We start from the raw sequence: 27,903 nt of genomic DNA, 5'->3' as shown, positions 1-27,903 counted from the left end.
AGCAATTGATATCAAATTTGCCATATGAATCAAAATTGCAATTATAATTTTATTTTTATAATTATTTTTCCCTTGTTTCACTCATCTTTTATGACGCATGATTTAGTGCTTGTTAATAGATGGGGAACCTAAAAGTTGTCATACATTAAATCCCAATCACAATATTGGGAAAAATAATTGCAATCAGATTATTTTTGCAAATTGTTAGGCCCTAGTGTGGATTTTTTTTTGTTTTTTAAAGGGACCTGGATTCTTTTAGGAACAGCAGACAAAAAGTGTAAATGCTCTGAATTGATTAAAAGGTAATAGAAAAGGCAAGTTATTATTATTGTGAGATATCTGAGTCAAAGATGCCCCCCCTTTTTACAAACATGTGGGACATAAACTATGATAGAGACTTATGGCAAGGCAAAACTTCAGAACATTTTAGTATTTCATGAAAATGTAATTGTGCTTCAAGATTTTTTTTTTTTTCGGTTGACCTTCAGGGCTACTTTACAAATATCCTGAATTAATTCAACCTTTCATTTTACCCCAGAAACACAGGACTTATTTTATCTAAATAAATATTGAAATGTAATAAAATTGGAATTGAAACAGTTGCTATTTAGATAAATTAGATCTTCCTGATCCATACAGTAAAATGTTTAAGTCTCCCGTATTTCCCGCTCTTTGTTGGAGATGTGCCAAAACACCTGAATTATTCTTCATTCCCTAACATCTGCCTTGTGACGTAACACCACGTGTATCGGTCGTAAATCATCGTGATTTTCCGTAAGTTCTCGCGCCTCTTGAGGAGCCGTCGCTGCTGACGTCAGAGCAGCAGTCTGACCAGAGGAGCTGAGGACGTGGAGGAGGATGATGGTGATGTCGGCCGTAAAAACGGTTTTCTAACGCTAAATAAATTTAATAGCCTCCTCCTCCTCACCAGACCGGGTACCCATGGAGGGCCAGGGCCAGCTCATCGCCTTTCTGAAGAGGCTGAAGGAGGTTTTCGATGTTTGTGACGAGGATGCTGACGGCTTCATCCGGGTGGAGCACCTGGTGGACCTCGGGCTTCAGTTCGGTCAAGGAGACGAGGTGAGCGGGAAAGAAACTGGACTCTTTTACCTGTTTACTCCGCAATAAATCAGCTGAGATGGTCCTGGAATATTTTAAAAGGGGTTAATAGGAATAAGTGGAGGTTAATGGACCTGAAAAACAACGTGAGCTGTGTTTTAAATGTCACAGGTGTTCCACAGAGGTGTTAGCATCACTCAGTCATTACCTACACATCAGCTAATAGCATTTATGCTAATATCAACGAGAACAACGATAGGGCTGGGCGGTATGGACCAAAATCATATCAGTTATTTTATTTTATTTTTTACAAAATGGCAATACACATTACATAACCTGGTAATTTTCTTTAAAGAAAACATCTAATTATTGCCCCCATTATGGATTTAAATATTTGTCTAGACTAAATGAAATCATATTTGATATGTTTGGTATCATAGTCAAGAAAATAAAAGCCCTAAATGCCCAGTATTGAGCAGTTTTTCTTTTTCGTCCCAAAAATATTGCAGAAAACTCCTGTAAATTGTCTAAATGTATAGAAACAGATATTTAATGGTGTTCACACAGAGTTTTGACCAAAAGAGAGCTTTTTATAAATTGAACAAATATGTTGGCATCAGTGGAAAAGTGTCCTTTCTTGAGTTTTAACACACTACAAGATTTTGCCTACAAATTTGAATATTTAAATCAATAATGTACCCTGTATTGGGTGGACCTTTATTTTGTTGTTTGGCATCAAACAACAGTCTGAGTCAGCTGATCTGTACTAAAAAAATGTAGACGCTCTCAAATAGGATAAAAATGGTTTGAACTGAAAAAAACATCACCTCAAAAATATGTAGAAGAGCATCACAGTGTGTTTTTCCTTCTTTATAGACATCTCAGCATCTAAAATTATCAAATTGTTTTATTGAAGGTTTAACAATGGCAAACTCAGAAATTTGAATACACAAATTACACATTTGAATAAATGATATCTGCAAAGGACCTGATTGGAGCAGCGATATTTCAAATTTCTGTGGAAAAGCTAAACCCATTAAATGTGGTTTTATTGCTTAATTTTAATTTTCTTATTATAACAACTGGGTTTTCAGAATTTTAAACTTTGCTGTAGTCACAATGGAAATAAAACAACATTGATATCTATTTGACGCTGGGGCAAGAAAACTAGTCCTAGGGATCAGGTGCTGCGTAATTTCTCGTTCTTAATAACAACACAATAGAAGCAAACGTTAAGATCTTAATTGCATTTTGCAGTTTAGGCAGTGCTCCGTCATGCAACATCTGTTGGTTAAAAATGGGACTGAAGATCTAGGGGTGCACTCACACAAGGACAAGTTGTCCCCTCTCCCCAGTCCCCTGCTGGCCTGCTCTCCAATGCCCCAAGCCTAACCAGGCCTGAGCACGGACACTACATCATGTCATGGCACCTGTAGTTTATAAGCAGCCAGTCTCACAGAATCAGCAAAAAGGAGTAAAACACAGACAACATTACAGTAACATGACTCACTTTGTTTCTCACTTTAAGCTCTCTAGCACTCCTCCATTGTTTTAAATGATCCTTGAGAAGAACAATTGCAAGATGCCAAAGTCGTCCTCTTCCATCCATGCCGAAGTCTTGGCCTGAGCGCAACATGAAGCGCACACAGGTCAAACTAAATTCAGGGGTTAAACTCACCTGGGTGTCGTATGAATTGCTTATTGTGAGGGTGCCCTTAGATGAAGTTTTGTCACACTATAATTGATAAAATATCAGTGGTTGAATTACCAAAACATTTGGTATGAAAAAATGTGGAAAACGTTGACAATCTTTCTTGTCAATGCATTTTAATCCATCAAAATATTTCAAAAACATCTTGCAGGGTTCAAATTATCACAAGGACCCAAAAAAGCTTTGGCCATGAAATTTAACAACAAGGCTGACAATGACTTTAGAGTAGTGTTACTCAAAACCCTGCTCAAACAAAGAGCCAAATTGTTGAAAAATGCCATCGCAGGAGCCACAATCCAAATGGTGACAATTGACTTAAATGGACAAAAAAGCTGTAAAAAGGTGGAAAATGGGGGGAAAGTGGCATTTAATGGCAAAAGGCAGCTGAAATGGGTGAAAAATTACAAAGAAGCAGGATTAAAGTGGCTAAAACTGATGAAAAAGGGCAAAAATGGAATAAAAGTGGCAAAAATTGAGGAAAACTTGGCTAAAAGAAGTGGTAAAATGGGCTTAAAGCAGCAGACCTGGATTAAAAGTGGCAAAAAAATGTAAAAACGGGAAAAAATAAAGGTTGACAATTAGGTCTGACCATTAAAATCTACTGTGTAAGTGTGGAAACAAACTGGTTAATGTGACTTGCAGTGATGAATTTCTGAGGTCAAAGTTGAAAAGAATAATATTTCAAACTAAGACATAAAAGAGCCACACGTTGAGTGTCACTGCTTTAGAGGGTAAGGATTCACTGATTTAGATATTGTGATTAAAGGCGCTGCAGTACAGTTGAATTTTTGGACCTGGATTTTACTCTATTGAAAGTATGTCTTGTCTGTCCTGGTTTGACCCTATCTTCAGTTGAAGCTGGAGTCTTGAATCTACAACTAGATTCAGCTGAAAAGGCTGAATGCACCCACCGTTAATGTTGGCTAGAGGTGAAGTGAGGTGAGAGCAGACAGCTGCAGCTTTAGGGTGACTTTCAGAGATGTAAATGTTGAATCTGATGAGTCCTTCTGTTGGTTTTCAGTGTCAGCAGGAAGCTGCAGCATCCACTCACACGACTCTTCTTTGTTTCTAAACTTTAGCATGTGCAGAATATGTTAACCATATTTTCTCATGCCTCATAGTTGAGCAGTTATCCTGTATCATATTTTGAGAAAAGTAGAATGATTTTTATATCCTTGATGGTAATATGCATATCCAGACACATGATGCCTGCAACACGCCCTCTGCATCGGTTTAACACACCAGCTGTGCACATCCTCAAAATCTTAACATGATATAGATGCACAATAAAGTACATAGAGTCTTCCATTTACATGCATAAGTTTTAGGCATGTAGGGTCTTTAGGATGTGTGTCACTCAGCAGCCAAGGGCAAGCTTGACAGCATCTGGTTGGCCTGGGTCTTTTCATCTCTGCTAACACACCCACAGACCGCTGCTGGTTTTCAGGATGTACTTACTCGTCAGTGTGTTCCAGTCCATGTATGCTTAAGGGATCAGATTTAATGACAGCTAGAGAAGGTTTTTACGCCAAATTGTCACACCCTGCAGAATTCAAGCTGCAGAGATGTGATTCTAAAATTTGAAGTTGTAAAAAACTGAGATTGCAAATCACCGTTTGTTCAATTGATTATATTGGCATGCATTGTTTGTGCTGTTGCAGTTATTGGTGTGTTTGGATTAGCTCAAAGAGTTTTTAGAGGATGTCATTTCTGCAAACAGTGACCTTTAAGGCTGGCAAGGATCTTAGCTATTTGGTGCTGAATCATCCATAAAAACTTACAAAACCTAACAAGCTGTCTTAATATATTGTTCCATTTAAATCAGCGATGTTAGATTTCTCACACTGGAAGATTCAGTAAATTAAACTTCAAATTTCATGGGCTAAAATATGCAAACAGTCCTGTAGAGTAAATGTTCCAGATGAGGGATGAACAAGCCTCCTTTGTATTCATCTCCATTCATGCTGAGGTAAAAATCGTTAGAATAAAGTAAATCATGTTGGATGAATATTTGGTCACACCAGATTTTTCAGAGACTGCTGCCTTACATCTGAGTATGAAAATGAAATGTGAGCATCCAGGATTTAACCCCCACCCTCTAATACGGAGTGTGTCGGATAAACGTTTTCACAGCCCGAGTAGATTTTCCTCTTAGCTGTCATGGCGGCTGAGCACCCCGAACACGTCACTAAAAATAACTCACAGGAAGCTTCTTCTTCTTCTTCTTCTTCATCATCATCTTTATCTTCCTCCTCCCCTCTCCTCACACGGCTCTTCTCATCTCTGTGTTAGCTGTCACCATGGATACCAGAGCTTCATGAGGAGGCTGCGAGCTGATTGGTCTGTTATAAAGAAGTGAAATGAAGGCAGCCAATCAGATGGCTGGTCTGCAGCAGACATGTGTTTACATTCTGGGACAGTTGGTGCTCACTGCTGCACACATACATCTTTATTCATCATGATTAACCTCTGTGGGGATTAGAACAGCAAAGGAATGCTTCTTATTCAAACGCCTGTGCAGGGAAACATGTTCTTGAAGACACAAGCTTTATTTTACCTCTTAGGATTCTGAAAATTTTGCTCATTTTAGGCAAAACAAGTTTATTTAAAGTGCACCGATAATACCAGTGCAATTCTAAATGTTTTAGACACAGCTGAGGAAAAATAAAACTCTAAAGAATCAAACATGAAATATTGGTAAAATGAATGAAGTGATGTGGTATTTAGCAAAGCTATTAAAATTTTACTTTGGCCTTAATGGCCAAATGGCTTTATAATTAAAAATAAATTCAAAGGGCCCTCCTGTAAGTTTTGGTCAGATTTCAGTCACATTTTTGTTTTGATCATTTATTGCTGGGCTTTGACTCCGCCTCTCCTGTATGCTTTGCCATAGTTCTCTTACACACTGAATAAGATTGTCCTCCAGGATTTTCATGTATTTCATTTTACCCTCTACCTTTACAAGCCTTTTAGGCCTGGCTGCTGAGAAGCATCCCCACAGCATGATGCTGCTGAGAAGCATCCCCACAGCATGATGCTGCTGAGAAGCATCCCCACAGCATGATGCTGCTGAGAAGGATCCCCACAGCATGATGCTGCTGAGAAGCATCCCCACAGCATGATGCTGCTGAGAAGCATCCCCACAGCATGATGCTGCCACCACCGTGCTCCACAGTGGAGATGGTGTGTTTGTGGTGATGTCAGTGTTTGGCGTCTTGTCTGATGGTCCAAAAGCTCCATTCTGGTCTCATCAGACCAAAGAGCTTTCTTCCTCTTGACCATGGAGTCTCCCACAGTCCTTCTGGTGAACTCTAGTCCAGATTGAATCTGAGTCTTCTTCAACAGTGTCTTTTTCTTTGCCACTCTCCCATAAAGCTCTGACTGGTGAAGAACCCGGCCAACAGTTGTTGTCTGCAGAGTCTCTCCATCTCAGCTGCTGAAGCTTGGAACTCCTTCAGAGTAGTCATAGGTGTCTTGGTGTCCTCTCTCACGAGTCTCCTTCTTGCACGCCCACTCAGTTTGTGAGTACTGATCGGTCTGATCTAGGCAGATTTACACATGTGACATATTTCTTCATTTCTTCATGCTGGATTTAACTGAACTGTGGGGGATGTTCAGAGACTTGGAAATGTTTCTGTCTCCATCCTCTGACTTAGACTTTTCAATAACCCTTTCTCTGAGTTGCTTGGAGTGTTCTTTTGCCTTCACGATGTAATGGTAGCCAGGAATACTGATGAAGCAGCCTGGACCTTCCAGAAACAGGTGTCTTTATACTACAGTCACTCAGGTGATCCCCATTTCACTGTGAGACTACTAGCACCAACTGTCTGGACCTCTGTTGAATTAGGAGGTGAATTTTGATGCAGACACTTATTTTACATTACAGATTTTTATTTATTTGACATTACTGTGTAGAAATGTTTCACTTGATATTAGAGAAGATTTTATGGTACTTTTCTGTCAAAAAAAACAAATTATATTGACTATGATTGATTTATAAAATCAATATAAGGGTAAAACATCCAAGAGGGTGAATACTTTTTTATAGCTCCTGTAAATTTAAGTCTAACCTACGCATTACAGTAGTCACTCTGGTTTCAGGTCTTCATTTGAAGAATGTAGTAAGAGGTTTGTGCTGTGGTGTTTCTGCCTGTGTGATATTTAAGTGCCTGTCAGTGTTTGATGTTGAAGCGATGACACCCATTGAGGTTTAGCAGCTCAGCATGCTGACGATTATCATTAAGCCGGCTGGATGGTGTGAGTCTGGGCTCTCAGATGTGTGTGTGACAGAGATAACATTGTTCTACATCTGTGCTCTTCAATTGCATGCTCTCAGCTCTCCATAGATGATTTTATACTTGCTCATAAACCCTCTTCTTCCTCTGCTTCCATCAGAGGCTGCATGTGACACCTGGGTTCCTCTGATGTGTGGCTTTCACTGTCACATCATGTTTTTGTGAAGAGGAGTTGATGAAGGTGCAGAAATAATCCGCCCAGAGGGGACAACAGCGTCAGCAGATCTGACGACATGAAAGCACACGCATCCAACTTTATGACAACACGGATTATTAAAGAGGGATTTGGGTGTTTAATGGACCTTTTAAAGGTTATTTTTAGTACCTTAAGGACTCATAAAAGCATTTGAAGTAAACACAAGATGCTTATGCCCTACTGAATAGATAAGTGCTCAATTAAGAAATGCTTAATCCTGTTTAAGACCTTAATATCGACCCCCACAAGTCAACCGTGCAGACCAGTGAGCAGCAAAAAGCCACAACGTCACCAGGGTTGTCAAGTGGGACCTTCCTTCTGCCTTTGTTTGGTCAAATAAGTCCTACGAGGGCTGAACAGTGAGTCCCGGCCTCCCATCTTATCACATGACCATCACAGCCCAAACAGCATCACCACTGTCAACAAAACCAGGCCCTGCATCTGAAGGGCTGATGCCTACCCTAGCCAAGAACCTCCAGTGGCCTCTACAAACAGAACAACTATTTCTAGTGCCAGAGTAACACAGAGCAACCATTCATTCCCACAGGAGCTGTTGCTTTACCTCCCTCTGCTGACAACATTACAAAAAAGATCCCTAAACAGACTGAGCTTTCACTGAACACAAAGATGTTTATTATAGGCAGAAAGCCCATAGATGGTGCAATAATGGGGAGCCAGTCACCTGGCTGTTAGTTTACTCCATGTACAGAGGCTCTAGTCCATGACGGATGACTGGGTTTGAGTGTGACTTACGGCTCTTTTTCTGCATAAAAGCCAAAAAATAAATCTAAAAAATACACAGTACCGTGCAGAACTTTGAGTCGTGTTTGGGCCAAAAAAGGCAAAGAAGGCGGTGCTATTCTGGTTGAGTAAGTGGCCTGCGCCAAGGTGGATTGACACAACCCTGCCTGTGCTCTGGATGTCCTGTTGAAAAGATAACAAAGTCCACATCTTTAGGGTAGAGTAAGAGGTGGATTTCGGGAGTAAGCACGTCCTAGGGTACTGTCTGGGCAGGGAGTGGGGTTGCCACGGACCCTGGGTTGTGCTGTGGATATCCCAAGGGCCTGAAAACTGCCGTCGAAAAGGCCTGGACAAAAGAGATGCCGTCATGCTTGATCTTGGCTGCTGAGTAACGCGTGTGTGAACATGTATTAAGCTCGACTCTACCCCCCAGCCTAATGTGCAGCTTGTTTATGTTTGTTTTCCTGTTAGAAGTCTATAAATAGAGGTTTCCCAGGGATTTCCAAGGAAAACCTATGACTTATAATTTTTCTAACTTTTGTCTCTTCAGGTGAAGAAGTTGACCCGATACCTCGATCCGAATGCTCATGGAAAGATCAACTTCAAAGATTTTTGCCATGGAGTACTCGCCATCAAAGGTGAGAGATCGCAGAACCTTTCAGTTTGAATAATGGACGACAAGTTCATATTAAGCCTGACGATATGAAGTGACGTCTAACAGAGTAATGTCTAAATGGAGAGACGAACAGTCGACAGAACATGGACCTGAAGAAGGTCCTTGTACTGCACTTTATCTACACTTTACACATGAGTTTTTTCTTCCTTGTTTCTGGGTCTTCTTTCCTTCAGGCTGCGAGGGGATCCTAAAAATGAACGTGAGTCCTCGTGGCATTCAGCCTTCCAACCAGCCGTCTGTTACTGACAACGGTTACATCTACCAGGTACCATCTTTAAACTCGCCATAACACCGCTGCCCTGTCATTACGCCTTAAAACATTCTTACAGATTCTCAAACAGCCTATAATCATGTCCCTGTCTTATATTTATTGTTTTTACTTAAACATGCATTACGGTGTTGCTGAAACACTAGAGAGCACAGCTCAGCAGGAGTGCTGTGCCACCCTGCTGGCTCCAATGATCCCGTGGTGACTCTGTTGTTACCTGCAGAGCCTGGACAGAGATCCTCTTCACCTCTCTGTGACGTTCTGCCAAGAACTGAACCCTCTTTGTACTGAAAACAAAGATTTAATCCTGCAGTTCCCCCAGTGGCAGTGTGAAGTGAAGCTCTTGCTACATAGTCCAGACCCCATGTAAAAAAAAAAAAAGTAAATCTCAAGATTTTTATCAGGGATATAAGTATTTATCTTTTATGTTTTTTATACCTCCTCCTATAGTCTTCGCTACATCTAATCCTTGTGATTCTTTGCTTTAAATATGTAACATACAGTATATAAATATTGCAGGATGACTGTTTCTCCACTAGAGAGCAGCCTGATTTGCAGGGTTGCTTAGCAACAAGAGCGAGCAGTGAAAGAGAGATGGAGGTGTGGCTTTGTCCCATCAGTCGCAGCATCACTGTGATTAAAAATGTGAATGAATGAGTGTTAGAGCTTTAAACACGCCGAGACCTCAGGAACATGGATGGTCCTGGTCCTCCGTCATCGACAGAGGACACAGTACGTTTATCTGGATGTTTACTTGGATTGCACTCATCTGATGACTGTCTGGTGGCTGCATGGGGGCTGTAGATGAGTGGAATGGCATGAAAACTGGAGTTTTAAGATGTGGCTGTGGTAAAGATACTCTAGACTTTAAATTAAGATAAAGGGATTGTTGATTTAATGTGCTGCTGTTTCTGTGTGTAACCTTAATCTGCGTGTTCTACAAAAATAATGTTTTATTTGACTGTTTTCACATTTTTATATTTATTGGAAGGCTGGTTTAAAATCAGATTAATGCAGCTAATGTGAAGTCATGTACAGGAGAGTCTGAAACTTGGATTTTAATTAGAAGTAAACACAGGATACTTGTGCCCTACTTAAAGGAGGAGCATGTTGGTCCCCACAAGTCAACCATGCAGAGTGATGGCAGCAAAAAGCCAGCACTTCATATGGAAGTGCGAACATATCATTATTCTTTTGTAGTTAAACGCCACATAGACGAACAGATCTCCATGCACAGCCCAGGTTCAGATTATTGCCTCATGAGGGGAAGTTAGTTTTGCAGCAGGAGCACACAAAAGAAGACATCAGCAATGGAATAAAAGCCACTTTAAAAGGCTAAAGTCTGACATAATAAGGATAACACAATATATAGAACAACACACACAAAATCAGCAATAAAAATCAGTCCAGAGCTCAACACTGAAATGGAAAAATTACCATCAAGTGATGCAAAGTGCAAAGTGAAGATATGTAATTGAGCAATAATTGTGCAAGAAGAACAGGAGCAGCCTAAGGGCTAACTGCAGTTAAATAAATGAATTGCACCGGGAGGCCTGGAGTCTTTTTGTCTTCCTCACAGGAACCCAAAAAATGATGACCTGAGGACAAAAGCTCAAACTCACTCTGAAGTGGATGATTCGGACAATCCAGTAAAGCATTAACCCTCCCTAGGTCCTGCCTGTTTTAATGACCGGTCTGCTGACTGCCTGAGATTTTTCCAGCAGTTTTAACAAGACTAGCAGGACCATTCTTATTGGCAAAGTTTAGGTTCCAAACCATGCAAAGATACAGAAGGTTTAAAACAGATTCACCAAAACTTCTGTTAAAGAGAGTCAGTGTCTCAGAAGAAACTTGGAAAGTGCTCATTTTCCTTAAAAACAGCAAACTTTGTTGAAGCTTTTTGGAGTTTTTTTGATAGTTGCAAGACCAAATTAAACAAAGGTGAGAAATGACCTCCTGCAAATTGAAAATCATTTCACTGTGACTTCATTATGAGCAAACAGTGCATTCACATCCTCAAGCCCTGGCTGAGTGCTTTGCTGCTTGCATGTGCCGCGCCGTCTCCTCCTTCTCCTACCGATGCAGCTTTTACACCAGGCGCGTGCTTGCTGCATGTTAGCCCCATCTCCCTGCTGTCAAAGCTCTGTTATTCTTCACAAGTTTTACCTCAATAACCCCCTGCAAGCGACATGACTCAGTGTATAGAGGAAGTTTGTCAGGAACTATTCAAAATACAAGACTTCTGTACTAACGAAAGGAGTTTCTCTAAATAAATGCTAAACTGGTCTTTTAATTTGAAAAGCACAAACCAGAAGTGCACTCATACTTTAACTTGACTGTGAAATATTCTACCAGTGTGGAGACAGAAATCTTCACTAATAGTAGATCTTCATCAAACTGGCACATTTTAGCTTTTTGCCTTCCTCTGGGTTATCAAGAAACACACTGTAGCCATATTCTACCCTCGTGGATGTTCATATGTGCTACAACAAAGTAAATATGGCTCTCCATTTATCATTTTCCTGTCTGTTATGGTCCACATCCACACACAAATCTCTAAATTCTCTGCATCTGAGCCGTGCATATCACAGGCATGAGGTTCGCATGCTGGTAAAACCTGCGAAAGCTGAAGGCGAAATGTATTCACTCGTAATAATGTCACAATAAAGCCTATTTTAATGTGCAGGGGATTCTTCCTCCCTTTGACTTGCCAAAGCTCCTTTTGGTTCTTTTGTGGCTGAACTGAAGTCCTTTAGCCCCAACATTTCAAACACATTCATACTCTCCTGAACTTAAACCTTCTGAAAAACTCAGTAGAAAGTGTGGTGAATGAGCGTTCCTAAAGCGTCTTCTAGCTTCCCTCTCTCAGGTGTTTTCATTCAGTTTGATTGATCAGGACTCCCACAGGTGTGTAGAGATACTCTAGTGAGGGGAAATCTGCAGAGTTTTGCTGACAATGTGCTTTTGTTAGCAGATCAACCTTACAACTGAACTTAGAGCTGTAATTCCGCTTTATTTAGGTAAGCACATTGAGCATTTTTACCACAGCCTACCTGATGGATCATGTATGTTACATTCTTTAAAGTTAGATGGTTTTTCCTCTGTATGGATTGTGACATTAGGATGCAGATGCAGCAGTGTTCTGTAATCCCCTTTTTGTCAAACATTAATTTTCAGGTTAAATCTAAACAGTAAGTTGCCAGAGTTGTACAGATTTGGATTTTCCTGCAATGTGAAGCATGGTTGGCTCCTTAAGAATCCTCCTCATGCACCTTCAGGAACCGAGTGATTCTGATATTTATCGCCCATATTGTCATTATGAAGCGTCACATTTTGCTGCACACATCCTAAAGTCTTTCTGTATGTGATCTTTGAACGCTCTTAAACCTCCTAATGGAATTATAATTCTGTATTTCTTTGCATTTTCTCATCTCAGAAGGTTTAGAGGAAGCACTTTGTTTTTATATTTCATTTAAGTAAACATTCATCATTTCTCTATGACTGGTTTTTGCCCACTGAATTTGTTTTTGAGAATTTTCCAGTCTTGTTCTCGACTCTTTGGCATTCTGTTTGGATGTATGAGTTTCTTACATCCATCTAAAAAGTCTTTACTGTGGGTTCTATAAAATATTTGTCATGTTTTGATATTTCCAGTTGGATCTTTATCACCCGTCTCAGCCCCTCAGACAAAAACATGTGTATAATTGATGAATGAACACGTCACAGCGACCCTCAGACATCGTTCTCTCTGCTGGAGTGTGAGAGTGAATTTGTTTTTATTGAAACAAAGAAAGATGAAATTTTCAGTAAGAGAGTCTGCTGTTGGTTTATATCTATCTAAATCATTGTGTTTGTTTTTGAGGTTTATGATTAGAGAGGGGTTTTTCTAGGCTTCTAAGCTCATTGTAGTATATCCAGACAGACACATGCATTATTGATAGCATAGATCTGACATTTGCTACTTTCCTCCGTGAGTCTGATGAATTTCCCTTGCAGATTTTCTCCACATCAGATACTTCTACTGAGCTGTGGTGCTATTCTGTTTCTGTGAGTTAAACATGTAGTAGTTAAATTAATTTAATGACCGATTAAAGGAAAATAACAGAAAATGACTTTTAAACACCCATCAGGGCTCTCTTTCTCGGTTTACTTTTATTTTAGCATGCTAACGTTTTATGTGTGCATGTTTACATGCAGAACGGCGAGGCCAAGCTGGCTCCTCCTATCATCATGTGTACGAGGTCGTACCCAGAACACAGTGCGTTCAGCGAAGGTGGCGCCACTGATGGAGAGGTTGACATGGACAGCAGCACTGAAAACGCCAACAGCTCCGATCCAGCTCAGCAAACCAGGTGAGCTGGGAGGTACTACAGATTAGGGGCTGCTCAAGTAAGGATGTACATTGCTGGAATTTCATAGATACCTGAAATGCTAATACTTATGAATTAACTTAACAGAGAGAAATAAAAAATCTTATCTCAGAGCTTTAAAATCAGTCATTTAACATAATCTAAAGTCAAAGAAGTGAGGATGAACAAAAACATGACTTCAGCTGACACAGGTCTGTTGGTCCTGACTAAAAGTCAACAAACTTAGTCCAACATACTGAAAATATTTACACTAAACATAGACTGATATTTACAGCTGATATAGACTGATATTTACAGCTGATATAGACTGATATTTACAGCTGATATAGAATGATATTTACAGCTGATATAGGCTTATATTTAGAGCTGATAGAGACTGATATTTACAGCTGATAAAGGCTGATATTTACAGCTGATATAGACTGGTTTTTACATCTGATACAGCCTGATATTAACAGCTGATACAGGCTGATATTTACAGCTGATACAGACTGATATTTACAGCCGATATAGACTGATATTTACAGCTGATATAGACTGATATTTACAGCTGATATAGGCTGATATTTACAGCTGATATAGACTGATATTTACAGCTGATAGAGACTGATATTTACAGCTGATATAGGCTGATATTTACAGCTGATATAGACTGATATTTACAGCTGATAGAGACTGATATTTACAGCTGATATAGACTGATATTTACAAGTGATATAGACGAGTTTTTAAAGCTGATATATAACTGATATTTACAGCTGATATAGGCTGATATTTACAAGTGATATAGACTGGTATTTACAGCTGATATAGCCTGATATTAACATCTGATATAGACTGGTAATTGCAGATGATATATACTGATATTTACAGCTGATGTAGGCTGATATTTACAGCTAATGAAGACTGATATTTACAGCTGATATAGACTAATATTAACAGCTGGTATAGACTGATATTTACAGCTGATATAGGCTGATATTTAGAGCTGATAGAGACTGATATTTACAGCTGATAAAGAATGATATTTACAGCTGATATAGACTGATATTTACAGCTGATATAGGCTTATATTTACAGCTGATATAGGCTGATATTGACAGCTGATATAGACTAATATTAACAGCTGGTATAGACTGATATTTACAGCTGATATAGGCTGATATTTAGAGCTGATAGAGACTGATATTTACAGCTGATAAAGAATGATATTTACAGCTGATATAGACTGATATTTACAGCTGATATAGGCTTATATTTACAGCTGATATAGGCTGATATTGACAGCTGATATAGGCTTATATTTACAGCTGATATAGGCTGATATTGACAGCTAATATAGAGTGGTATTTACCGCTGATATAGACTGATATTTACAAGTGATATAGACGAGTTTTTAAAGCTGATTTATATCTGATATTTACAGCTGATATAGGCTGGTAATTACAGCTTATATAGACTGGTAATTACAGCTGATATAGACTGATATTTACAGCTGATATAAACTGATATTTACAGCTGATATAGGCTGATATTTACAGCTAATGAAGACTGATATTTACAGCTGATATAGACTATTATTAACAGCTGGTATAGACTGATATTTACAGCTGATATAGGCTGATATTTAGAGCTGATAGAGACTGATATTTACAGCTGATATAGACTGATATTTACAAGTGATATAGACTGGTATTTACAGCTGATATAGACTGATATTTACAGCTGATATAGGCTGATATTTACAGCTGATATAGACTGATATTTACAGCTGATAGAGACTGATATTTACAGCTGATATAGGCTGATATTTACAGCTGATATAGACTGATATTTACAGCTGATAGAGACTGATATTTACAGCTGATATAGACTGATATTTACAAGTGATATAGACGAGTTTTTAAAGCTGATATATAACTGATATTTACAGCTGATATAGGCTGATATTTACAAGTGATATAGACTGGTATTTACAGCTGATATAGACTGATATTTACATCTGATATAGACTGGTAATTGCAGATGATATATACTGATATTTACAGCTGATGTAGGCTGATATTTACAGCTAATGAAGACTGATATTTACAGCTGATATAGACTAATATTAACAGCTGGTATAGACTGATATTTACAGCTGATATAGGCTGATATTTAGAGCTGATAGAGACTGATATTTACAGCTGATAAAGAATGATATTTACAGCTGATATAGACTGATATTTACAGCTGATATAGGCTTATATTTACAGCTGATATAGGCTGATATTGACAGCTGATATAGACTAATATTAACAGCTGGTATAGACTGATATTTACAGCTGATATAGGCTGATATTTAGAGCTGATAGAGACTGATATTTACAGCTGATAAAGAATGATATTTACAGCTGATATAGACTGATATTTACAGCTGATATAGGCTTATATTTACAGCTGATATAGGCTGATATTTACAGCTGATATAGGCTGATATTTACAGCTAATATAGAGTGGTATTTACCGCTGATATAGACTGATATTTACAAGTGATATAGACGAGTTTTTAAAGCTGATTTATATCTGATATTTACAGCTGATATAGGCTGGTAATTACAGCTTATATAGACTGGTAATTACAGCTGATATAGACTGATATTTACAGCTGATATAAACTGATATTTACAGCTGATATAGCCTGATATTAACAGCTGATATAGGCTGATATGTACAGCTGATATAGACTGATATTTACAGCTGATATAGGCTGATATTTACAGCTAATGAAGACTGATATTTACAGCTGATATAGACTATTATTAACAGCTGGTATAGACTGATATTTACAGCTGATATAGGCTGATATTTAGAGCTGATAGAGACTGATATTTACAGCTGATATAGACTGATATTTACAGCTGATATAGACTAATATTTACAGCTGATATAGGCTGATATTTACAGCTGATGTAGGCTTATATTTACAGCTGATATAGACTGATATTTTCAGCTGATATAGACTGATATTTACAGCTGGTATAGACTGGTATTTACAGCTGATATAGACTGATATTTACAGCCAATATAGACTGATATTTACAGCTGATATATACTGGTATTTACAGCTGATATAGACTGATATTTTCAGCTGATATAGACTGATGATTAAGGGTGATATAGGCTGATATTTACAGCTGATATAGACTGATATTTACAGCTGATATAGACTGATATTTACAGCTGATATAGGCTTATATTTACAGCTGATATAGACTGATATTTACAGCTGATATAGACTGATATTTACAGCTGATATAGACTGATATTTACAGCTGATATAGACTGATATTTACAGCTGATATAGGCTGATATTTACAGCTGATATAGACTGATATTTATAGCTTAGTATTGGCTGATAATCAGAGATGATATAGGCTGTTTGTTACAGTAGATAAAAGGTGAGATTTACAGAAGATATGCCCACCACTGTGACTTCACAGGCCAGTGAAATGTTTCTGTCTGTCAGATTCTATTCAGCTATGACAGCCTGTTTCATGGCTTCCAGCTTTAGAGATCTACTGGAGGAAGTCCAGCATTTTAACCCTTTCTGCCATCTTAAAACCTGTTAAAACCAGGCACATGTTTAAAAAATTTAAATGATCTTTTGATTAATTTGAAATTGGAGTGTTTTACTTGGTAGCTGTCATCCCTATCTTTCCTGCTCTGTCTCTTAGCCGACTGAGTGGCTCTGCGTCTGCATCCGTGATCTCCAGAGAAGAACAGTTTGAGGACTATGGCGAGGGAGAGGACGTTGACTTTACTCCCAGCAGCCCTTGTCCCGAAGAAGACTCCAGAACAAACGGCTTCTCCGACCTCGGGTCCTCCCTCCCCTCCAGGTCAGAGCACAGTTTCATCTTTCTCTCCTAAGTGTTATTTCTAGCAGGCTTGAGTTTCCCGCATGTCTTTATTTTGTTGTTTTATTGTGAATGCAGTGCCGGGCAGACTCCTCAGAAGATGCGTCAGCTGTATAACAGTGAGCTGTTGGACATTTACTGCTCTCAGTGCTGTAAGAAGGTGAATCTGCTGAATGACCTCGAGGCTCGACTACGAAACCTGAAGGCCAACAGGTAGGGCAGACTTTAGTGCTTAGCTCGAAAACACAATATGACGACAGAAATCTCTGGTGGTTCGAAGTAAGGGTTTCCCCGTGTAAATAAAGGCTCTCCTGTCTGCTTTATTTCAGCCCAAACAGAAAGATCTCCAGCACTGCATTTGGACGGTGAGTGAACCGACCTTCCTAGCAGAGAAAATAAGAGCATTTGCATTGAGAATATGCCTGAAGATGAGCCGTTTCATCCTGTAGGGTTAAATCAACATCCTCTCTCTGTCCCGTCTCTCTACAGCCAGCTGTTTCAGGCCAACCACAGCTTGTTCGGCTCAAGTCAAGGCAGCAGCACCGAGGATCTGTTCGCCGACAGCATCGACTCCTGCGACCTCGACATCACAGAAAAAGTAGGAAGAACACAGAAACTCTGCCTCTTCTGCTTTAAATGGAAGTTAAATGATTTTTGGATCCAGTTCCTCGAGGTCTGTTTCTGTCTAAGTCCACTTTGAGGGTTAAACTGCTCAGGATTTAAAAGACTTTGCAAACAGCAATGGTGTAACAACCATCAGTGCAACCAGTGCACGCTCTTTAGAGGGTTCGTAGCAGCCGTCACTGAATGTTATATTTGGATCCACTACCACTAGGGGGCACTAGAGAGTTTAGGTTCAGTGGATCATTTATATTTCCCCAGGCATGTTTAGGTGTAGCACGAAGCAAAACCAGTCAGTTTGAAAGTTCTCTTTCCTTCATAAGACAGCAAACAGGTGGTTTTAATAGGATGAATTCAAAGGTGGTTCCTGTCCCTCAGGTGAGTTACCTGGAGAAGAAGGTGACGGAGTTGGAGGGTGACAGTTTGGCGAACAGCGACCTCAAATCTAAACTCAAACAGGAGAACACACAGCTGGTACACAGGTAAGAAATCACACTGTTAATTCTTTATTTATTGATGAGCAGAGTACAGTCAGCCAATAAATAAATAAAACAGAAACAGAGGCTGTGTCAGGAGCACGAAGCTGAAAAACGGATGCAAGAAAGGAGAAAATGAGTGCAAGTAGTCACAACGGAAATCGAGCCAGTGTTAGTTTTGGCCTCTATTTTAAATCCAGTCTTAGTTTTAGTCACTTCACTCCTGAAAGTCCTATTCTATGAAAACTCAAAAACATTTATTTCAGTTGTAGTTGATGCATTGAAGTCTTTACTTTGAGTCAAAACAGATATTTTCTTTGAATAAACTTAGACATATTTCAAAATTGATATGAATGTTAAACACTCATATGAATGGACTATCAATACTTCAGTTACTTAAAGATAAACTGGGACAATACTGGCATACTTCAAATGCTCCATACCAAGGTTATTATAGTTAACTAAAACTTAAATAACTAAAACTAAAATTTGAAAATCATTTTAGTTAAAGGTCACATATTTTACCCTTTAATTAGATTGTTTTTGTTTCTATAATTAGATTAGATTTGTTTGCATTCATGTTTTTGCTGTTTGCTTCCTTCTCTTCTGTTTATGCAGTGTTATAGACATGCACTTGTCTGGGACCTCCAGACCACTGCAGGAATGGGAAATAATAATAATAATTATTTGATCAATTATGGATTAATTTTATCAAAGTGTTTGTAAAACAGATAATTCAGATGCAGGACTAATGTTACATTATACAAAAAGTAATCTGAGTATTTAAACAGATTACTTTATGACGAGTGCATGTAGCTCTGCAGTCACTTTTGCTTCCATAAAAACTTCATTTTAATGTAAAATATAACATTTATAGTGGGGAAAAGTTGAAAACCTCATTCTGCCCTGATATAAAAGGCCACATGTCAAAGCAGCAGATTTATGCGTATTTATTGGCTCTGTTTCGCCTCACTCTTTGTACTGATGCGTTTGAACGTCAGGGTCCACGAGCTGGAGGAGCAGGTGAAGGATGCCGAGACGAGGGCGAGCCAGACGCTGGAGGAGGAGACGAAGAGACACCGAGAAGTGTTCACGAAGATGGAGAGAGACCGAAACACTGAGATAGACCTGCTCTGCAACAGGTAGACTCCTCTGAATGTGTTAAGGGACATTTTAACTATTATGGTTTTAAATCTGTCTCAGCAAACCCTCTCCAGACAGAGGCAGCAGGTTTAATGTTAGATTAACTTTGTGAAGATCTGAGTTGCTTTAAAGGCTTTGGAAATAGATCTGCTGCTACACCTTTTTATAATTATCTGTTTAATTTTGTTTGTGCTCATGCAGGATACAGCTGCTAGAGGAAGAAAACGGAGAGATGAAGTTAAACGTGTGCAGACTCAAGTCTCAGACAGAAAAGCTTGACCAGGTAAACTCACCTGATGGTGTGAAAGATTTAAAAATATGAGCCACAACCACAAAGATGAGACTGACATTTAAACATGCTTATTTACTGGAAACAGATGACTCTGTGGTGGCTCCTTTCCCTCCTTTCTTGTGCAGGAGAAGCAGAAGATGACGGATAAGCTGGAGGACACGAGTCTGAGGCTGAAGGACGAGATGGATCTGTACAGGAAGATCATGGACAAGCTTTGGCAGAACCGCCATGAGTTTCAGAAGGAGAAAGAGAACATGCAGGAGGTGAGACGTGACGATTCAGAGACACTACAGTGAAAATGTGGAGCTGTTTATTCAGAGATTTCTGTTCTCTGCAGCTGATCGATGACCTGAAGAGGGAGCTGGACTACCTGCAGTGTTTTAAGCTGGAGATGGAGCATCCTGGGAAAGGGAAGGGTCTGTCAGAGCTGAATGCTCGGACCAGAGAGATCGAGATGGAGCATGAAGTCAAAAGACTCAAACAGGTGAAAACGTAGACGTCAGACTCTCATGGCTGCTCTTCTCTGATCCCTGCAGACAGACGAGGACCTCCTCTCTGCTGACTCTTCTTCTTCATGTGTTTTGGTTTTTTTGCCTCTTTCAGCCTCTCCTTGGTTTGTTGTTTAATAGCGGCTCATGAAAACAGTTATGGACTAGATGCTAGTGTTGATAATTTGCTGCTTGAAGGTAAAGATCTCCTATGTGTTTAATCCAGAAATTCCCTTGGACTGACGCTTGTTTATTTACTTTTTCAGGAGAACCACAAGCTGCGAGACCAGAACGACGACCTGAATGCTCAGATTCTCAGTCTGAGTTTGTACGAGGCCAAAAACCTTTTCTCCTGTCAGACCAAGGCTCAGTGCCTTGCTGCTGAGATCGACAATGCATCCCGGGACGAGGTCAGTCTGAGATGGGTGCAAAATAATAGGGGTGTGACTAGAGGCTTGGCTCATGGGACAAGATTTTACTCATCGCTGACACATTTTAAATTATTAATACAAAAAACACCATTGTCTTTAAAACAACTGAAAATCACAAATGCCAAGAAATCAGGCCAACAAAAATAAGAAGATAAATAGCAGATAAAAGGAGAAGGAACAGGTGAGTGAGTTGAAAACAGAGGATATTAAGAAAAGCAAAACAAATAAAATAGTTATTGTAACAATAAGTTAAAGGAAGTGTCAAATTAAAGCATTTGTGTAAAATTGAGTTTTAAGGAGTGATTTAAAAGATGTTACTGGATCTGCAAGTCTTATCTCCTCGGGCAGGTCATTCCAAAGTCAAGGGGCTCTGACAGCTAAAGCCCCGTCTCCTTCAGATTTGAGTCTCGACTTTGGAATTGACCAGGAACCTCCGGCCCGAGGAGTTTATGTTAAATATGAATAATCCTCTGATTTATCCTTCTTCTCTCTCAGCTGGTGGATGCTCTGAAGGAGCAGGAGGAGATCAACCTGCGTCTGAGACAGTACATGGACAAAATCATCCTCGCCATCCTCGACCACAACCCGTCCATCCTGGAGATCAAGAGCTAAACACCACACAGATACACAAACACCACCGACCATGTGATGCTGTAGTAGTGGGATCTTTCATTTCACAAACATTAGCTCCACATTTATGGTTATAATCCAGAAGATTTCAGTCCTGAAATCTGTTTGGAATGAAGAGTTTCACACTACATGACCCAGAATGCTTTGGGCTGGAGGGACATGTGCAGCTGAAAAACAGCTGGAGAATCATATTTTAAAATAAAGAAGTTCAATAATCCATGCAGCAAGCATAGGCAGACTGACATCTTTGCAGGAAATCACTCATCTTTATGGAAAGTTGCCACAAAAGGCAGAAACTTAAAGTTTCTTTCGACTTAATTCTACTAAAAACAGTCATCCTAATAAAAAGCATTCATATTTCTTTGAATCAGTGAGAATCCAGTTCTAAGTATTCAGTCTGGAAAAAGTGTAATCATGGTATATAATGTCAACAGTTTACCTTTAAAAATCAAGTGTAAATCCTGAGGAGCATAACTTATGGTAAAGGAATATGAAGGTCATTAATAGTGAAAATAAACGCCATGTCTGCTGCTGAAAAACTTAAAAAAGTGTTTAAACCTGTGGTAAATCATCTGGATTATAACTTAAAAATGGAGCATAAATCATGAATGTTTAAATGTTTTCACTGTTCATGACTTTAAATGTCACACAAACATGTACTCATATGCAAACGCACACCTGATGCACACCTGCAGATCACGATTATTGGTGAAAAACGGTTTAATTTATCCACAGTCAGGAAGATTTGGATTTGATGAGTTTAATAAAAAATACTCCCTTTATTTCTTTAAAAAAAAAAAGAATGAACTGACTCTCTCTTCCTCCGTATTCAGCCTCTAACCCTTTAATTTACCTGAATGTCCTCATGATTTTAAACAGCCATGTGATGAAAGTCGACACTGAAATCAGTGAATATGTCTGAGAGCCTTTAAAGGACAATCCAGAGCTGTAACACAAACCTTTACCACCGTGGATTTAATGTGCCAAAATCAAACGTAATGTGCCAAATCTGATTTTTTTCATTGTTTTCTAACAGGTAAAAATGTTAAAGTAATTTTCCAGAGTTTGATATTTGCTTCTGGAGTCACAAAGAAATCCTCCATCATGGAGGTTTTTAACCCGAGCCGATCGGCTTTATTCTGCAGCAGAATTTAAACCGTTTCTCCTGCTTTTGATCACAACAGTGACTTGATATAAACCTGTTTACTACAAACTCCTAAAACCGATGGAGACGGGTTAAAGTGGCCGTTTCTGTAGGTTTTACTCCTTGAAGACCGTTGATGAAGGTTGGTGTCAAATGTTTATGAAAGAGGCAGCAAACAGACAGGGATGTAAAACAGAAGACTGCAAACATGATTTTAAAAAAACGGACTGTGTTTAAGTGAAGGCTCCTTTTACCTGTTCAAACCTTTTACCTGAATTAGAAATAGAGAAATTAAAGTATTTAAAGAATCGCTGAGGTCAATCCATCCACTGATTTAGAGATAAACTCGCTGCCTTGAACATGAGAGGAACATTACTCTACCTGTTCTTTAGTCTCACTTTTAATGTGAATATTTAACTTTTTCACTTGAATTTACACCGTCAGTGTGACGTATGGAAGCTAGGTGAACACGGTGAAAGCTGATGCACAGATATGACAGTAAAAAGAGCGCTGTAGTGCTGCGTTTCCTCCGGGACGTCCAGTTCAGTTCTCTGATCTTTCTTGTGTTTCCATGGCTGATATCCATCCAGTGATGCTTGTACTGATGGGGACTGCTGTGTTTTCTTAGGCTACGTTAACACTGCAGTTAAAAGTGACCTGAATCTGATTTTTTGCTCACATGTCACTCGTATCAGATTTTTTTCTGACAGTGTGAACAGTTCAAGTCACATTGAATATGACCTTTTCATATCAGAATCAGGCCACTTTCGAATGTGGTTCTAAATCAGATACATAGCTGATCTTTTGGGAGTTGATTGCAGTGTGAACAGGCAAACAAAAAAATCAGACCTGAGCAAAGATCAGAATTGAGCATTAAGACCTGCAGTGTGAACGTAGCCTTAGAGATCCTGACCCTGGGCCGGTGTTTTGGCTTCTAAAGTCATAATATTCTTGGGAAAAGACAAAGCTAGCCTTCTGTTCTGGACTCTTGAGACTCTCTTCGTTGTTTCCGCCTCTCACCCGGTCTGCTGGCTAGAACTCATCTAGAACCGTCATGGCCTTTATTACCCAGGATCCCACAGGGCTGATGCGCTAAATTCTTCATCACTGTGAATTTGAAATGGTGTTTCTGAAAACGAGGGAGAGAAGCCGTTCGTCTCCGTGAAGTTTTTCCATTATTATCACTGCTGCACAGGAAGTGACGACGCTTTGGACCAATCAGCTGACTGCAGTGAGTCTTCTCTGCCCTTTAGCATCACATTGAGTGCCAAAAAACCTAGGACGGCTACCTTATAATGTGGTAACTGTACCTACCTGAACTGGACCGTTTGGTGGAAACGCAGCACGTTTGAAAATGTTTGCTTCATTGCACTAAAAGTTCACATGTTGATGTTTTGATTTGCTTGTTTTTTCACGTTCTTTACATTTTGCACATTAGTATAAAAGTCTGATTTTGCATCGTTTACATTGTGATATTTTTTATATTGACATTTTCACTCTCTGACATGGTGTTTGTGATTTTTGTAAATGTTGTACAGAATCGATTCAAGTGCAATCATTTCACCTATTTAAACGTCTGTCTGAGCGTTTTGACACAAAATAAAAAAATGTAGATTGTAATCGGTATTATCACACTGAAAGTGTCTTAGCCAAAGTATTTACATGGAAATATTATCAGTCATTTTAAAAGTATATTTGGCTCACATGTTCACGTTATTTATTTGACCTGTGTCCTGCACATTAAACTATGGGTGACCAAACTAAATGTGTAAATAAAAATCACTCGCTTCGGCATGAACACGGCGTCTCATGGCTGTTTTTTATCCTTAGAGGACGTGACAACATGTACTTTTCTTCAAATAAAGGGCCATCATGACTTTAATTCTAATAATAGATATTATTGATGCCACAGAAGACCAAAGCTCCACATGTATTCATAGAACTTCTTTCACTCATAAAAAAATGCAGACAAACCTGCCAGAGCTACTTTGGAGTGGTTCCTACACACCAGTCTCACTGATGCTTTACTTTAAAGGGGACATATTTCACCCCTTTAAGACAAGTTTGTATCGGTCTCAGAGGTCCCCAAAACATGCCTGTGAAGTTTGTTGCTGAAAAATGCTCCAGTATTGGGTTTCTGCATGTCTAAAACCCCCTCTGTTTCAGCCCTGCTCAGAACCAGCTGTTTCTGTGTCTGTGGCTTTAAATGTTAATGAGCTTACTGACCCCGCCCCTGACCACACCCCTCTCAGGAAATGGATGTGGCTCCTCCTCCAGGAGAGGAGGGTGGAACTTTCTTGGGTTAGTTTAGAATTATTATCTGTTGTTCTTTAACACAGGGGTTCTCAACCTTTTCAGCCCGGGACCCCCAAAATAAGGTGCCAGAGACCGGGGACCCCCACTGTACCTGAAGGTGGTTGACCACAGCTATGCACAATCAAGAATAGTCATGTGGAGACAAGGCTGCCCATAAGGAGAGGTTATCTATATCTCTTTTTATTCATTTGTGTAGTAAATAGCCTTCTATAAATGAAAATAACTTTTGTTTAAAACATTAAAAATGGGTAAAAAATTGCTTCATTTAGTGAATAATGGCAAAAAAAGGTGGAAAATATGTTGAAATTGGATTTTTAAGGAACAAAAATGGGTTAAAAGTGGCAAAAATTTGAAAAAACAACCAAAAATTGATTAAATTGGCAAAAATAGGCACAAAAAGTGGATTACAAAGTGGCTGAAATGGCTTTTAAGTGAAAAAAATTGAGGGAAATTAAGTGGATTGGGATGAAAAATGAATATAAACTGGCAGAAATGGGATAACTGTGGTTAAAATGGGCAAAAAAAGGGTGTAAAAAGTGGCTAATAATGGCAATAATGAGGTAAAAACAAGCAAAACGTGGCAAGAATTGGTTTAGAAGTGACAAAAACAGGCAGAAAAAGTGGTGGAAAGGGTTTAAAACTGACACAAATGGGCTTTAAGTGACAAATATGTGTTAAAAAGTGTAATTTTAAAAATATTCTTAGTCTTAGGGCATCTGGAGACCCACTGTCAGTATCTCGCGACCCCCAATGGGGTCCCCACCCCAAGGTTGAGAACCACTGCTTTAACAAACCTTCTAAAAATACAAACCTGTTGCCAGAAGGGGTTTAAGAGTTCAATAAAACCCCCCCAAATCCACAGGCTCTGCTGTACATGTCGATCAGCTTTAGTAAGTTTATATTTGTACATTTATTTGTATCAGGGACAGTGTATAGAGTAGCATTAGTCTCAGAAAGAGAAAAGATGCTTTGCACCGCCTTACTAGCTCATTTCTATCTGCAGTCCCTGGGCTGCAGATGGAAAGTCTGGTAAATTAATTAGTAGAAGCAATAATATAGTAGCAGTAGTAATATAATTTTTTTTTGTTAGTGATGGTTTGACAATGCTGGTTTTGTCCATTATTGTCTAAACCAGGGCTTCCCAAAGTGTGGCCCGGGGCCCAACAGTAGGTCCCAGAGGTACTGTAGGTGGGTCATCTACAATAACTAAAAAGCAAAGGAATGAAAATTAAATTCACACTTAAATCAAAAATATAAATGATAAAAATACTTGATTACATGTATTTATTCTAAGTAGCTGAAGTAAACAAAAACAGAAATTTTAACTCGTTATCTTTGATCATTGTTTTGTCATGTATACAACCGGTCTCACCGTTTAACTCAGTGGAGTCAAACTCAGTCACAGCAGGGGCCGGATTCTGGATTCAGGTCTAACCTGAGGACTTAACAGGGTCAACATTTAACCTTAAACTGTCAACCTCATTTTCACCAGTGATAATATATATTAAAAAAAAAGATAAATCATTTGGAAATTCAAAAAAACTAAAAAGGACAAGTTTAAAGGCTCAAATCTGACATAAAAATTCAAACTAATTGTTCAAAAGATCAGAACATGATATTAAAATAGAAAAATAATGTTTTTAAAGAGCAAATATACAAGGAGAAAGTTGAAATCATAAGTTTGAAAGGTCAAAATATGAGATCAAATTTGAAATCATGGATTAAAAAGTCAATTATGCCTTATAATTTTAAATTATGAGTCTGATAGTTCAAAATGTGTGATTAAAAAGCCAAAACTAGGAGTTAAAAAATGTCAAAATATGAGCTAGAATTTAAAATGATGACTTAAAAAGTTAAAGATATGATTTAAATTCAAAATTGGGATTTTAAAAGGTCAAAATATGATATAAAAAGTAAAAATTATGAATTTATAATGTCAAAATATAAGAAAAAATTGAAATAATGTAGTTAAAAATCAAAATATGGGATTAAAAAGCCAAAGTAAGGAGTTGAAAGGGTCTATATATGACTTTAAATTTTAAATTGTGAATATAAAAGATAAAAATGTGACATATAAAGTCCAAATTATGTGTTGAAAAGGTCAAAGCATGAAATGAAGTCAAAATCATAATTTTGAGTTGTAATCTTGAGATGTAAAATTGAAAATATGAAATAAACACAAATTAATTTTTTTCCCCATATTCCTGACTTTTTATCGCATTTTTCTTACTCTTTACTTTTTTAGATTTTTATGGCTTAACAAGAATATTTTAGATAAGTAAGTAGATGTTACAAAATATTATTTGAGAAGTCAAAATTATGAGTTGAAATGCTCAACGTATGAAATAAAAAGTTAAAATCCTAACTTTGAGTCCTAATTGTGAGATGCAAAATTGAAAATGTGAAATTAAAACGCACATTAATTTCTTTTCCCACATTCCTGACTACATTTCTAAATATTTTACTCCTTACTTTTTCAGATTTTGTGACTTAACAAGGAAATCTTAAATCATCAGGATAAGTTTACATTTTTATACTGGAGGAAATCTGCAGACCTCAGACTGATGGGCCAGTTAGAAAATAAATATGGTATGATCTCTCAGGCCAGATATAATCGTTCCAAGGGCCGGATTTGGCCCCCGGGCCTTGAGTTTGACACCTGTGGTTTAACTGGTTTTGGATTAACTGTGACATTACTCTACTATGATGCCCACTTTAACAATTTATCAATGTCTTTGGTGAAATTGATACAGACATTTTTGGGACAGAAAGTACATTTACAGGGATAAATATTTAAAAAGTAAATTTAAGTGATGCCGTAATGTAAGATGAATGACAGTGGATCACTAATTTTACTTAAACTCTTTCTGAGTAATGTTGATATATGAAAGCAAAGCATTAGCACCAAAACCCCGTGTTTATGAAAAATATAAAATAAATAAATATGATGGAAGAATAAAAAGTTATTGTTTAAGTCTCATGGTTGTAAAAGGGTTCTGGTGGCCCAGAAGATCTCTGAAGTCTGGGACAGACTGGTCTAAAGCTAAAGACTGCAGGGAAACTCCGCTCCAGCAGGGGGCGGTACTGGCGTGTATGCTCCGCTTTGTCCGCCGCCAAAACGCTCATTTCACAGAAGAAATATTTTTCTTT

The 27,903-nt window shown here is 38.5% G+C and overlaps 1 protein-coding gene across 4 annotated transcripts; it reads left to right on the top strand.

Moving 5' to 3' along the window:
* Positions 1-838: 838 nt before the first annotated feature.
* On the top strand, positions 839-24,235 carry rab11fip4a (RAB11 family interacting protein 4 (class II) a). 4 transcript variants are annotated; one of them, XM_041777780.1, is made up of 16 exons: positions 839-1,080; positions 8,553-8,640; positions 8,852-8,943; positions 12,943-12,993; positions 13,144-13,298; positions 17,033-17,194; positions 17,291-17,425; positions 17,542-17,577; positions 17,702-17,810; positions 18,212-18,315; positions 19,311-19,451; positions 19,654-19,735; positions 19,870-20,007; positions 20,082-20,228; positions 20,499-20,642; positions 21,159-24,235. In XM_041777780.1, exons 1-16 carry the CDS (start codon positions 943-945, stop codon positions 21,273-21,275), a joined length of 1,839 nt encoding a protein of 612 aa, XP_041633714.1. In that variant the 5' UTR covers positions 839-942; the 3' UTR covers positions 21,276-24,235. The 4 variants fall into 4 exon arrangements, with proteins under 4 accessions (XP_041633714.1, XP_041633715.1, XP_041633717.1 ...); XM_041777781.1 differs by lacking the exon at positions 12,943-12,993; XM_041777783.1 differs by lacking the exons at positions 839-1,080; positions 8,553-8,640; positions 8,852-8,943 and adding exons at positions 11,834-11,966; positions 12,601-12,704.
* Positions 24,236-27,903: the final 3,668 nt, after the last annotated feature.

The sequence above is a fragment of the Cheilinus undulatus genome, linkage group 21 (assembly GCF_018320785.1).
Source record: "Cheilinus undulatus linkage group 21, ASM1832078v1, whole genome shotgun sequence".
Taxonomy (NCBI): Eukaryota; Metazoa; Chordata; class Actinopteri; order Labriformes; family Labridae; genus Cheilinus; species Cheilinus undulatus.
The sequence above is the reverse complement of the archived record's forward strand: the minus strand, read 5'-3'. Positions and strand labels throughout refer to the sequence as shown.

Excerpts from the sequence above, each read along its gene's own strand:
- rab11fip4a (XM_041777780.1), top strand. The coding sequence starts at position 943 with ATGGAGGGCCAGGGCCAGCTCATCGCCTTTCTGAAGAGGCTGAAGGAG. Across the intron at positions 17,426-17,541 it reads CGAAACCTGAAGGCCAACAG|CCCAAACAGAAAGATCTCCA; the intron begins GTAGGGCAGACT and ends GCTTTATTTCAG. Across the intron at positions 17,578-17,701 it reads TCCAGCACTGCATTTGGACG|CCAGCTGTTTCAGGCCAACC; the intron begins GTGAGTGAACCG and ends GTCTCTCTACAG.